The sequence below is a fragment of the Hyla sarda genome, chromosome 1, assembly GCF_029499605.1.
Source record: "Hyla sarda isolate aHylSar1 chromosome 1, aHylSar1.hap1, whole genome shotgun sequence".
Taxonomy (NCBI): Eukaryota; Metazoa; Chordata; class Amphibia; order Anura; family Hylidae; genus Hyla; species Hyla sarda.
The window spans coordinates 280,331,840-280,345,355 of record NC_079189.1 but is presented as its reverse complement, the minus strand read 5'-3'; the positions used below and the strand labels follow the sequence as shown (position 1 = coordinate 280,345,355).

Sequence of the window (13,516 nt, the reverse complement as noted above, 5' to 3'; positions counted from 1 at the left end):
GATAAAAGTCGCAAAAATAGACATAAAGACTCATTGCCAAAGAGAGTAAAACTAACCCCAAAATGTTCTTTATATAAATAGCAAAAAAGGTCAAAAATTTAAGTGTTGGCCCTTTAACCTCTTCAGGACCCGTGACGTATGCATACGTCATCACACCCTGGGTCTTGAGGACCCATGACGTATGCCCTTACTGTCCAGGCATGCTGGGAGTTGTAGTTCTGCAACATCTGGCCCTTCAGATGTTGCAGAACTACAACTCCCAGCATGCCTGGACAGTTTTGGCATACTGGGAGTTGTAGTTTTGCAACATCTGGAAGTGCACAGATTGGGAACCACTGCATTAGTGGTCTGCAAACTGTAGTCCTCCAGATGTTGCAAACTACAACTCCAAGCATGCTGGGAGTTGTAGTTCGGCAACATCTGGCTCTAAAGATGTTGCCAAACTACTACTCCTAGCATGCCTGAGAATGTTTGGGAGTTGTGGTTTTGCAAGAACTGGAGGCACACTGGTTGGGAAACATTGTCTGTTTCCTAAATCAGTGTTTCCCAACCCGTGTGCCTCCAGCTGTTGCAAAACTATAACTACCAGCATGCACTGATAGACTGTGCATGCTGGGAGTTGTAGTTTTGCAACAGCTGGAGGTCCCCCCCTTGTGAATGTACAGGGTACATTCACATGGGCAGGGGGCTTACAGTGAGTATCAGGCTGCAAGTTTGCGATGCAGCAAATTTTGCGCGGCAGCTCAAACTTGCAGCGGGAAAATCGCTGTAACCCCCCCTGCCCGTGTGACTGCACCCTAAAAACACTACACTAACACAAAATAAAATAAAAAGTAAAAAACACTACATATACACATACCCCTACACAGCCCCCCTCCCCTCCCCAATAAAAATGAAAAACGTCTGGTACGCCACTGTTTTCAAAATGGAGCCTCCAGCTGTTGCAAAACAACAACTCCCAGTATTGCCGGACAGCCGTTGACTGTCCAAGCATGCTGGGAGTTTTGCAACAGCTGGAGGCACCCTGTTTGGGAATCACTGGCGTAGAATACCCCTATGTCCACCCCTATGCAAATCCCTAATTCAGGCCTCAAATGCACATGGTGCTCTCACTTCGGAGCCCTGTCGTATTTCAAGGCAACAGTTTAGGGTCACATATGGGGTATCGCCGTACTCGGGAGAAATTGCCTTACAAATTTTGGGGGGCTTTTTCTCCTTTCACCCCTTATGAAAAGGTGAAGTTTGGGTCTACACCAGCATGTTAGTGTAAAAAAATAAATTTTTTACACTGACATGCTGGTGTTGCCCTATACTTTTCATTTTGACAAGAGGTAACAGGGAAAAAAGCCCCCCAAAATTTGTAATGCAACTTCTCCCGACTACGGAGATAGGGGGCGCACAACAAGGCTCAGAAGGGAGAGTGCACCATGTACATTTGAGGTGATTTGCACAGGGGTGGCTGATTGTTACAGCGGTTTTGACAAACGCAAAAAAAAATAAAAAACCCACATGTGACCCCATTTCGGAAACCACACCCCTCACAGAATGTAATGAGGGGTGCAGTGAGAATTTACACCCCACTGGTGTCTGACAGATCTTTGGAACAGTGGGCTGCGCAAATAAAAATTTTTGTACAGCCCACTGTTCCAAAGATCTGACAGACACCAGGGGGGGGGAGGGTAAATGCTCACTGTACCCCTTGTTATGTTCCTCAAGGGGTCTAGTTTCCAAAATGGTATGCCATGTGGGGGTTATTTTGCTGTTCTGGCACCATAGGGGCTTCCTAAATGCGACATGCCCCCCGAGCAAAATTTGCTCTCAAAAAGCCAAATATGACTCCTTCTCTTCTGAGCATTGTAGTTCACCTGTAGTGCGCTTCAGGTCAACTTATGGGGTACCTCCATACTCGGAAGAGATGGGGTTACAAATTTTTGGGGGTATTTTCTGCTATTAACCCTTGAAAAAATGTGAAATTTGGGGAGGAAACACACATTTTAGTGAAAACAAAATTTTTTTTTTACGTATGCAAAAGTCGTGAAACCCCTGTGGGGTATTAAGGCTCACTTTATTCCTTGTTACGTTCCTCAAGGGGTCTAGTTTCCAAAATGGTATGGCATGTGGGTATTTTTTGCTGTCCTGACACCATAGGGGCTTCCTAAATGCGACATGCCCCCGAGCAAAATTTGCTCTCAAAAAGCCAAATATGACTCCTTCTCTTCTGAGCATTGTAGTTCGCCCATAGTGCACTTCATGTCAACTTATGGGGTACCTCCATACTCAGAAGAGATGGGGTTACAAATTTTGGGGGGTATTTTCTGCTCTTAACCCTTGCAAAAATGTGAAATTTGGGCGGAAACACATATTTTATTGACATTTAAAAAAAATTTTTTTGCATATGCAAAAGTCGTGACACACCTGGGGGGTATTAAGGCTCACTTTATTCCTTGTTACGTTCCTCAAGGGGTATAGTTTCCAAAATGGTATGCCATGTTTTTTTTTCCTGTTCTGGCACCATAGGGGCTTCCTAAATGCAACATGCCCCCCAAAAACCATTTCAGAAAAACGTACGCTCCAAAATACCCTTGTCGCTCCTTCCCTTCTGAGCCCTCTACTGTGCCCGCCGAAAACTTTACATAGACATATGAGGTATGTGCTTACTCGAGAGAAATTGGGCTACAAATATAAGTATACATTTTCTCCTTTTACCCCTTGTAAAAATTAAAAAATTGGGTCTACAAGAACATGCGAGTGTAAAAAATAAAGATTGTGAATTTTCTCCTTCACTTTGCTGCTATTCCTGTGAAACATCTAAAGGGTTAAAATGCTGACTGAATGTCATTTTGAATACTTTGGGGGGTGCAGTTTTTATAATGGGGTCATTTGTGGGGTATTTCTAAGATGAAGACCCTTCAAATCCACTTCAAACCTGAACTGGTCCCTGAAAAATTGTGATTTTGGAAATTTTGTGAAAAATTGGAAAATTGCTGCTGAACTTTGAAGCCCTCTGGTGTCTTCCAAAAGTAAAAACTCGTCAATTTTATGATGCATATATAAAGTAGACATATTGTATATGTGAATAAAATAAAATAATATTTGGAATATCCATTTTCATTACAAGCAGAGAGCTTCAAAGTTAGAAAAATGCAAAATTTTCAAATTTTTCATCAAATTTTGGAATTTTTCACCAAGAAAGGATGCAAGTTACCAAAAAATGTTACCACTAAGTTAAAGTAGAATATGTCACGAAAAAACAATCTTGGAATTAGAATGATAACTAAAAGCATTCCAGAGTTATTCATGTTTAAAGTGACAGTGGTCAGATGTGCAAAAAATGGCCGGGTCCTAAGGTGTAAAATGGCTGGGTCCTTAAGGGGTTAAAAAACGATAAAGAAGAAATTATGAACTGGGATCAGGAAAAAGCAAATATATTATGTATTCCCGAGGAAAATGAAATGCCAGGTGAAATACAGCAAGATAAGGTAAACTCCCCAGTACAGGTCACCGATCTAACCCAGGAAGAAATACAGTGCCGCCTACAAAAAATCAAAATAGACAAATCGCCAGGTCCAGATGGCATTCACCCTCGTGTTCTAAAGGAATTAACAAACCCCTATTTTTAATATTCAGGGACTCTATAGTAACAGAGACTGTTCCCCAGGACTGGTGCATGGCAAATGTGGTGCCAATATTTAAAAAGGGGACAAAAGGTGACCCCGGGAATTATAGACCTGTTAGTTTAACCTTGTTGTATGTAAATGTTTTAGGGTTTTCTAAGAGATGCTATTTTGGAGTATCTTGATGAAAATAAATGTATGACTCCATATCAGCATGGCTTTATGAGTGATCGGTCCTGTCAGACTAACCTGATCAGCTTTTATGAGGAGGTGAGCTCCAGACTGGACCAGGGGGAAATCGCTGGATGTCGTATATCTAAATTTTTCCAAAGCATTTGATACGGTGCCACATAAATGTGTGGTGCATAAAATGAGAAGGATTGGGCTGCGTGAGAATGTGTGCAAGTGGGTAAGTAACTGGCTCAGTGATAGGAAACAGAGGGTGGTTATTAATGGTACTTACAGTAAGTACCAAGGAGCCAGAGCGTACCCATATGCCCTGGGTCCTTAAGGGGACTGTGAATGCTAATAAAGCTCAGTTATTACTTCCTATGATATGTACTTTTGAACAATTAACATTATTGTTTGGTTTTACTCCAGGAGATTAAGCAGAGTGCAGTTTAGTTCAAAATGCGTAACTGAGAGGAACTTAAAGAAGAACTTTCTGTGTATTATGTTAGGCATCAATTATCTTTCAAGTCCTGCCAATTAGCACATGATGAATTATGAATGAAGAACTGGATCAGAGTGACACCTGGCAACCTTTGCAGTTATTACTTCTTTTATGCTTTACCTTGAGTTCTGGCATGCTGCCTATGAGTTCATAAGGAATCCGCACATCTGGTTTATTTGTGTAGTCATCTGGAACAAGTTGTGGTGCCAGGTCTCTGTATCTGTGAAAAAGCCTGAAATGTAAACATAAGTTCAACACTGGCCAGTAAAGTCTAATACACTGTATGCCAGCTCTGACCCCAAAGTTCGATTTTGAAAATATGGATACCTTAATATTTCATTGTATACCATTGTTAACCCTTTAACCCCTTAAGGACTCAGGGTTTTTCCGTTTTTGCACTTTCGTTTTTTCCTCCTTACCTTTTAAAAATCATAACCCTTTCAATTTTCCACCTAAAAATCCATATTATGGCTTATTTTTTGTGTCGCCAATTCTACTTTGCAGTGACATTAGTCATTTTACCCAAAAATGCACGGCGAAACGGAAAAAAAAATCATTGTGCGACAAAATCGAAGAAAAAATGCCATTTTGTAACTTTTGGGGGCTTCCGTTTCTACGCAGTGCATATTTCGGTAAAAATTACACCTTATCATTATTCTGTAGGTCCATACGGTTAAAATGATACCCTACTTATGTAGGTTTGATTTTGTGGCACTTCTGGAAAAAATCATAACTACATGCAGGAAAATTTATACGTTTAAAAATGTCATCTTCTGACCCCTATAACTTTTTTATTTTTCCACATACAGGGCGGTATGAGAACAAATTTTTTGCGCCGTGATCTGAAGTTTTTATTGGTATGATTTTTGTTTTGATCGGACTTATTGATCACTTTTTATTCATTTTTTAATGGTATAAAAAGTGACCAAAATACGCTTTTTTGGACTTTGGAATTTTTTTGCGCGTACGCCATTGACCATGCGGTTTAATTAATGATATATTTTTATAGTTCGGACATTTACACACGCGGCGATATCACATATGTAAATTTTTTTTTTTTTTTACACTGTTTTATTTTTCTTATGGGAAAAGGGGGGTGATTCAAACTTTTATTAGGGAAGGGGTTAAATTACCTTTATTAACACTTTTTTTTTACATTTTTTTTGCAGTGTTATAGGTCCCATAGGGACCTATAACACTGCACACACTGATCTTCTACACAGATCACAGGCGTGTATTAACACGCCTGTGATCAGTGTTATCGGTGCTTGACTGCTCCTGCCTGGATCTCAGGCACGGAGCAGTCATTCGCCGATTGGACACCGAGGAGGCAGGTAAGGGCCCTCCCGGTGTCCTGTCAGCTGTTCGGGACGCCGCAATTTCACCGGGTCACTTTCACTTCTGAAGCGGCGGTCAGCTTTGACCGCCGCTTCTAAAGGGTTAATACCGCACATCGCCGCGATCGGCGATGTGTGGTACTAGCCACGGGTCCCGGCCGTTGATGAGCGCTGGGACCGACGCGATATGATGCGGGATCGCGGCGTCGTTAAGGGGTTAAGGACATTAGCTTGTTTCAATTTTGGACTTTTCGTTTTTTACCCCTACACCTACAGACCCATATGAGAGCTTGTTTTTTGTGCCACCATTTGTACTTTGTAATGACATCATTTTACCACTAATTGACCAAAATATTATCTGTGAGGCACAATTGAAAAAAAATGCCCTTTTGCAACTTTTGCAGGTTATTTTTTAAATCCATATGATTAAAAGTATAATAAATGTAAGTTTTGTTTTATTTTACTACTTAAATTTATTTTTTTTTTTACACAACCTGTAATTTCTATTGGTACCATTTATGTTTTGATGGGACATTTTAATTGCTTTTTATAATTTTTTTTTGGCATATGAAGTGACCAAAAATCAGTAATTCTGGATTTTGGTATTTTTTTTTTTTACTTTATGTCATTAACTGTGCAGTTTCATTAACATTATATTTCAATAGTTCAAACATTTATGCACTTGACAATATAACCCTTATTTACATGATTTTATTTAAAAAAAACTTTTTTGAAACTTTTAGATGCCGCAATGAACTTTGAATGTGGCATCTAAAGGGTTAATGCTGGAAATTGGCATGATTGGCAATTTCTGGCATTAGCCATAGGACCTAGCTGCCGATAGCATCCTGGAATTACCTGGTATGAGTTGTGCTTAGCTCCTGAGTGCGTTTTATATAACAGGAGCTGGACGAGGTTGTACATTTTGGCCCTTTGTCCTTAAGCAGGTTATCCACCATAAGGTGATTTTAGTACGTACCTGGACATGCATAAGTATAATGGACATGCATAGTAAGGGTCTGCACTTGTCTTGGGGCTAAATGGCTATGTTGGGAGATTACCATAATGCTGTGGCTAGCTTTTTGTGAACTGGTATGTCCTGTTTCATTTTTCTTTTTTGGACTGCAAGTCCCATTATTCTATTTTCCTCCCTCCCACACATCAGCCACCCTACCCATTGAAACATAAATGAGCTGCATCCATTCAAATGACCTGTGGTTTTCAATCAGGGTGCGTACAACTGTTTAATTAGTTGAAGATTGATCTCTCTCCTACCAAGCGATCGCTCCACCCATTGAAGCAGACAGGCTCCCTGTCATCAGCTGACTAGTGAGTCAGGTTTCCGCCGCATTGCAAGCTGAGAAAAATCTGAGACAACAGTCATTTTGTATGCTGGTAAAATAAATATTGGGGTGAAAATCACAGACGAATTTTGAGAAAACCGTCACACACCTACAGACACTATATTATGAACTACACTAACTTTACAGCCCCTGTAGCATAGTCAAATAAAAAAACAATCCTTGAATACTCCTTTAAGGAGATACACCAGCGCTCCAGGGTTGGACACTACGGAATATTTACATAAGAGGATGGTCCCCAACTTCCCGCTCTAGATACCAGGTAGCATATTAAAACTGTCTCTTAATGACCAATTGTATGATTGAAGTTAAAGTGGAAATGTAACTGGCCAATACAATGAAGAACTTGGCCACTTTCTTTTCATTGTGGAGAGTGCCTTTAATGATCCTAGATTGTGCTGCTAGAATTAGGGGACAAATATTGGGGAAGCTAAAGGGGTACTCCGGTGCTAAGACATCTTATCCCCTATCCTTTGATAAGATGCCTGACCGCGGGGTTCCCACCGCTGGGGACCCCCGTGATCTACCACGCCGCACCCCGTTAGAATCAGCCCCCGGAGCGTGCTCGCTCCGGGTCTGATTACTGGCGATCACGGGGACGGAGCATAGTGACGTCACGGCTCCGCCCCCGTGTGACATCATGGCTCTGCCCCCTCAATGCAAGCCTATGGAGGGGGCGTGACAGCTGTTAACGGGGTGCGGCGTGGTAGATCACGGGGGTCCCCAGAGGCGGGACCCCCGCGGTCAGGCATCTTATCCCCTATCCTTTGGATAGGGGATAAGATGTCTTAGCGCCGGAGTACCCCTTTAAGGCCACTGTGGAATTTTGACTGTTGAAGAATAAGGAATGATAATGTGTCATTTGAATGTACAGTATAAGGAATTAAACCGTTGGTTGTCCCTGGGTTGGAGATAGACTAAAGTGCTTATAATAAATACAATGGCCCAGATTTATCAAACTGTGTGGGAGAAAAAGTAGAGGGCTTTTCTTATAACTTCAGGGAAAGAAAAGGATATCCGGATCTCAATTGAAAAATTTAAAATCCAACGTTAATGAAAAGTGTTCCAGACAATTCTCTCAATATACATGGTATAAGCGGTATGTCTTTGCATAGTGATTTTGGTGAACAGGTGGCTGCTCAAATACTTATTGATTTACAGGATCCATCTGATGAACAGAATATTGTCCAAAATACACATCAAAGTTTTCCAACACTAAATCCGTCTTTTTATCCCATCCACTCCAGTTGTGAAAGCATGGACTTGTTTCAATAATAAGTCGAGAAAGACCTCAAACAACTTAGCTCTAGTACCTCCAAGAGAGAATATAATCTGAGCAAAAAGCATCGGGTGCCATACGAGAATTAAATGAGAATCAGTCTATTATAATTCGTCAATCTGACAAAGGAGGTTCGGTGACCATTCTGGACAGAGCTCTTTATAGAAAACTCATACTAGATATGTTAGAGGATAATAATACCTATTGGAAACTGAGAAACAATCCCACAAATTCCATTACTAAAGGTTTACTAAAATTGTTACAGGAGGGTGTGAGCCTTGGAATCATTACAGCAAAACAATCTGAATATTTATTACCACTTTTTCCTAAATGTCCTATATTCCAGGCGCTCTTTAAGTTGCATAAACATTGTATTGATTCTCTTTTGGAAAGACTTGGTTCATTGCTTGATAGCCTCTTACAACCGCTAGTATCTAGAATTATGGAATATATAAAAGATATTAAATCTCTGTTGCAAACAATGAAAACAATGGAATGGAAAGGTGGACAAAAATGTTTGTCATGTGACGTCACAGTTCTTTATACCTGTATTCCCCATAACCATGCCATTACTGCCATTGCTTATCATATGAACAAATATAGTACGTATGTTCTTAAGGAATATATATTACAGGTTTTGCATTTTTTGTTACAGAATAATTATTTTAGTTTTGAATACTTTCTACAGATTACTGGTTGCCCCATGGGGTCTAAATTTTCCCCTTCACTTGCAAATTTATATCTGTCATACTGGGAGGAGGTCGTTCTATGCTCACCAGCCAATCCTTTTTCCAATCCGATTTGCTGGTATGGGAGATATATAGATGACCTCCTCCTAGTGTGGAGGGGGACCCAGACACCAGCACATGAGTTTATTTCTCATATAAACACTAATGAATTTTCTCTGTCTTTCACCATATCCCTTGATGACAATGATACAAATTTTTTGGATGTTTCTTTATCGGGTTGTGTGGAGAACAATTGTGTTAATACGAAATTATACCGTAAGCCATGTGCGGGAAATAGTTTACTTCATGCCACATGTTGTCATCCACAACATGTGGTCCAAAATTTGCCCATTGGCGAATTTGTTCGTGCCTTAAGGGCAAGCTCTGATGATATATCTTCTGCAGCAGCATGTAGAGATATCAAAAAAAGATTACATGCTAGGGGGTATGAGACACATTTAATAGGAAGAGCTGAAGGTATTGAGAATTTTAAACCTGAAGGCTACTACCTAAAAACTTACAATGATAAAAAACTAAATGCCCAATATACTCCATTTTGCTCAATACTACATTTTCTACCACCTTTTCCACACAATTTAATGACATCCGTGGTATCATTAACAAACATCTACCCCTTTTTAAAGCTGATGAAGTTATGAGTCAAATATTAGACAAAGGCATCAGAATTATTCCCCGGAGGGCCCGTACACTACAGAGCCAGCTGTCACCCAGCGAATTTCATAGCTCTAATACAAATGATACCTGGCTCTCTATGCGGGGAAATAAAAAATGTGGCCGCTCCAGATGTGGAACATGCAAATATATTACTAACTCTACCACTTTTTCCTCCTGTAAAAAAGGTCAACAATTTAAAGGGGTACTCCGCCCCTAGCATCTTCTCCCCTATCCAAAGGATAGGGGATGAGATGTCAGATAGGGGATAAGATGTATGACGGGCAATACAGGGGCCAGAGCATCGTTACATCACGGCCCTGCCCCCTCAATACAAGTCTATGGGAGGGGGCGTGGCGGCCATCATTTCCCCTCCCATAGATTTGCATTAAGGGGGCGGGGCGGAGCCGTGATGTAACGATGCCCCGGCCCCTGTATCGCTGATCATTACGCACAGAGCGAGTGTGCTCTGTGCAGTAATGATAGCGGGTTGCCACAGCGGAGATCCTGGGGGTCCCCAGCAGCAGGACCCCGGCGATCTGACATCTTATCCCCTATCCTTTGGATAGGGGATAAGATGTCTAGGGGCGGAGTACCCCTTTAATATAAAAACATTCATCAATTGTCAATCATCACATGTAGGGATGTCCCCACATACTAGTATCGGTATCGGGGCCGATACTGGCCATTTCCATGGTATCGGTGACTCGTTCAATGTCCCCGATACCATGTCCGATACCTGCTGCTGCTCCGCTGCCCCGTTCTCCCGTCTGCATCATGTCTTTCTAAGGAGGAGCATGTGACATACACGTCACTTCTCCTTCACTGCACACAGCTTAACGCTACAGTGGAAGCAGGGGGGCCTGCTGTCTAAAGGGGGGGCCCTACTAATGTCTAAAGGTGGCCCTGCTGTCTAAAGGGGGGGCCTGCTAATGTCTAAAGGGGGGGGGCAACTGTCTAAAGGGGGGCCCTACTAATGTCTAAAGGGGGGCCCTGCTGTCTAAAGGGGGGTACTGCTAATGTCTAAAGGGGGGCCTTCTGTCTAAAGGGGGGCCCTACTAATGTCTAAAGGGGCCCTGCTAATGTCTAAAGGGGGGCCATGCTAATGTCTAAAGGGGGGCCCTGCTAATGTCTAAAGGGGGATACTCCCTACTATTATAGGCAATCTTACAGCAGAGTCACCTGCACTAACTTGAATTTATATGTAGATAGTGCAGGTGACCCGTTTTCTACCGCTGCTCACCATGTGATCATCAGCGCAATCTCTCCGGAGACATCGGTTTTGCCGCCAATGCAAATTCCTTGTTCTGCCAAAATGGAGAAGAAAGAAATCTTGGCTCATACTACAGCAGCCGCCTCCATTGTACACAACAAGGAACCCACATCAGCACGGTAAGCGGAGCCAGAAACCGCGTCACCATGCTGTCAGGTTCCCTTTAAAATAAAAGTACTTGTACTTGGTATCTGCGAGTAACAGAATTAAAGTATTGGTACTCATACTCGGTCTTAAAAAAATGGTATCGGAACATCCCTAATCACATGTATTATATACCATCACTTGCCTTGAATGCAATCTGCAATATGTAGGTTGCACTCCAAGGAAGCTCAAAACTAGAATTCAAGAACGCATGTATTTACCAAATACTGCCAGAAGTATAAATAGATCATTGTCAGGGTTTACTAAGAATGTTTTGGAAGTACATTCAAGTATTATACCGTTATGCAATGTATCTGGTATAGAAAAGGTGCGACCACCCCGAAGAGTAGGGGACTGGAACAAACAAGTGTTTGAACGAGAAGCATTTTTGACATTGAATCTGGAGAGTCGTTATCCTTCTGGTTTAAATAACAGGAAAGATTTGTCCTATATTTACTAAATGGGATGCCTTTCCAGGTTCTCTATCCTAATACATATGTTTCATAATAATTATAATAATGGTAAAACTATGAGAGCATAAATATATATTTGTTCGTACCTGTTGGCTTTGTATTTGGAATCCTATTAGAAATCAGCCCGTTATGTCTCCGCCCAGAAATATGACACTTCTGAGGGAGCGTATGGTATGTGACGTTTTGTCACGTGTTTGATGTCGGCGCATCTATACATACATTCCATATAGGTAAAACCACAAGAGTATATATATATATATATATATATATATATATATATATATATCTCAATCATACTTGAGAAAGGCTTTATTGATAAGCCGAAACGTTGCTATACACAGATGTGTGAATAAACCACGTTTTTGTGTGACATTTGAGTGCCGCTTCTACCTTGTTTTGGACATATATATATATATATATATATATATATATATATACAGATTTGTTCGTACCTGTTGGCTTCGTATTTGGAACTCTATTAGAAATTAGCCTGTCATGTCTCCGCCCAGAAATAAGAAACTTCTGAGGTGGCGTATGGTATGCGAGGTCGTGTCATGTGTTTGATGCCGGTGTATTTATACCGAACAGTGTGTCTCAAATATTTGCCATGACTAAGACTTGTTAACGAGTTAAAACGCGTTGGCGTTTTGTTTGTGTTTGTACTTTTTGTTATACTCACTATTTTCCACCTACATGATTTTAACATGATTTTTCATTAAAGTTGGATTTAAAATGTTTCCTTTGGGAGCTGGATATCCGTTTCTTTCCCTGGAGTTACCACACCTGGAGACCCGGCTCTAGTGATTTCCTCCGAGCTTCTTAATCTATTCCACGCTGCTGCTGCCGAACATGCTATCCACACAGGAGGGGTGAGCTGGTTTATGTTTTTTGCCTTTATAAATCCGTGCTTTTCCTACAAAAACCAATCACAGCTCAGCTGAGCTGTGATTGGTTGCTGTCACGGTGAGCGCTCCATCCAGTCACACTGGCAGTGAGCGCTCTCTCCATCTGTCCTCAGGCAGGTCCAGGATTTGCATCCCGGGACGCGACCGCATGCGAATCTCTGGTGATCACTCACCTTCTTCTTCTGCTGTGTCCTCCGTACTCTCTTGCCTACAAAGCTTTGTCTACCCTTGCCTATGAAGTATGAAGGAGAGCCTAAGTTGTGTAGAGGCTTTGTGACTCAATGCTCTATGAATTTGGAGCTCATGGCTGATCAGTTTCAGACAGAGCAAGCTAAAGTGGCCTTTGTGGTCAGTCTATTGTCCGGTAAAGCCCTGGCCTGGGTTACTCCACTCTGGGATTGTAATGATCCGGTGTCTTCTAACCTGCAGGCTTTTGTCTCTGAATTTCACAATGTCTTTAAAGAACCCGCACGGGCCTCCTCGGCCGAGACGGCACTTCTGAATCGCAATCAAGGGAACTCCTCTGTAGGCGACTACGTGGTTCAATTCCACACTCTTGCTTCTGAACTGGCTTGGAACGAGGAGGCCTTGTGGGCTACTTTCAAAATAGGACTTTCTAGTAGAATCAAGGATGCTCTTGCAGCACGAGAGCCTCCTCCTACTATGGAGCTTATCCATTTGGCCACTCGAATTGGTGTGCATTTTGCCGAGAGGCAGGAAGAACTTCGTCTGGAAAGAGAACATGTTTGTACTCGGCGATTTCCTCGTTTGGCACCCGTATTCCAGCATCCACCTCTACCCTCTCCTATGCCTCCTACCGAAGAGGCAATGCAGGTGGATCGTCTCGCCTAATTCTGCAGGAAAGATCCTGTGAATGCAATGAGAATTTGTGCCTATATTGTGCCAGTCCGGAGCATTTTCTCAAAGACTGTTCTATATGCCCTCAGCGCCCGGGAAACGCTCGCACCTAGGATTCGTGGGAGAGGCATCCCTAGGTGTGAATACTATCTCTCCTCTTTTGAACATGCAGGTTCAAGTTTATACTCAAGACATCTTT

The 13,516-nt window shown here is 41.9% G+C and overlaps 1 protein-coding gene across 2 annotated transcripts in view; it reads right to left on the bottom strand.

The window, feature by feature from the left end:
• The window catches only part of CIB3 (calcium and integrin binding family member 3), a 122,554-nt gene that overhangs the window by 59,809 nt on the left and 49,229 nt on the right, over nt 1-13,516 (bottom strand). The window contains exon 3 of one of the 2 annotated variants that reach the window (XM_056551990.1): nt 4,408-4,519. In XM_056551990.1, coding sequence (XP_056407965.1) covers nt 4,408-4,519 — 112 coding nt within the window. The remainder of the gene's footprint in view (nt 1-4,407; nt 4,520-13,516) is intronic. The other variant, XM_056551991.1, reaches the window with a different exon arrangement.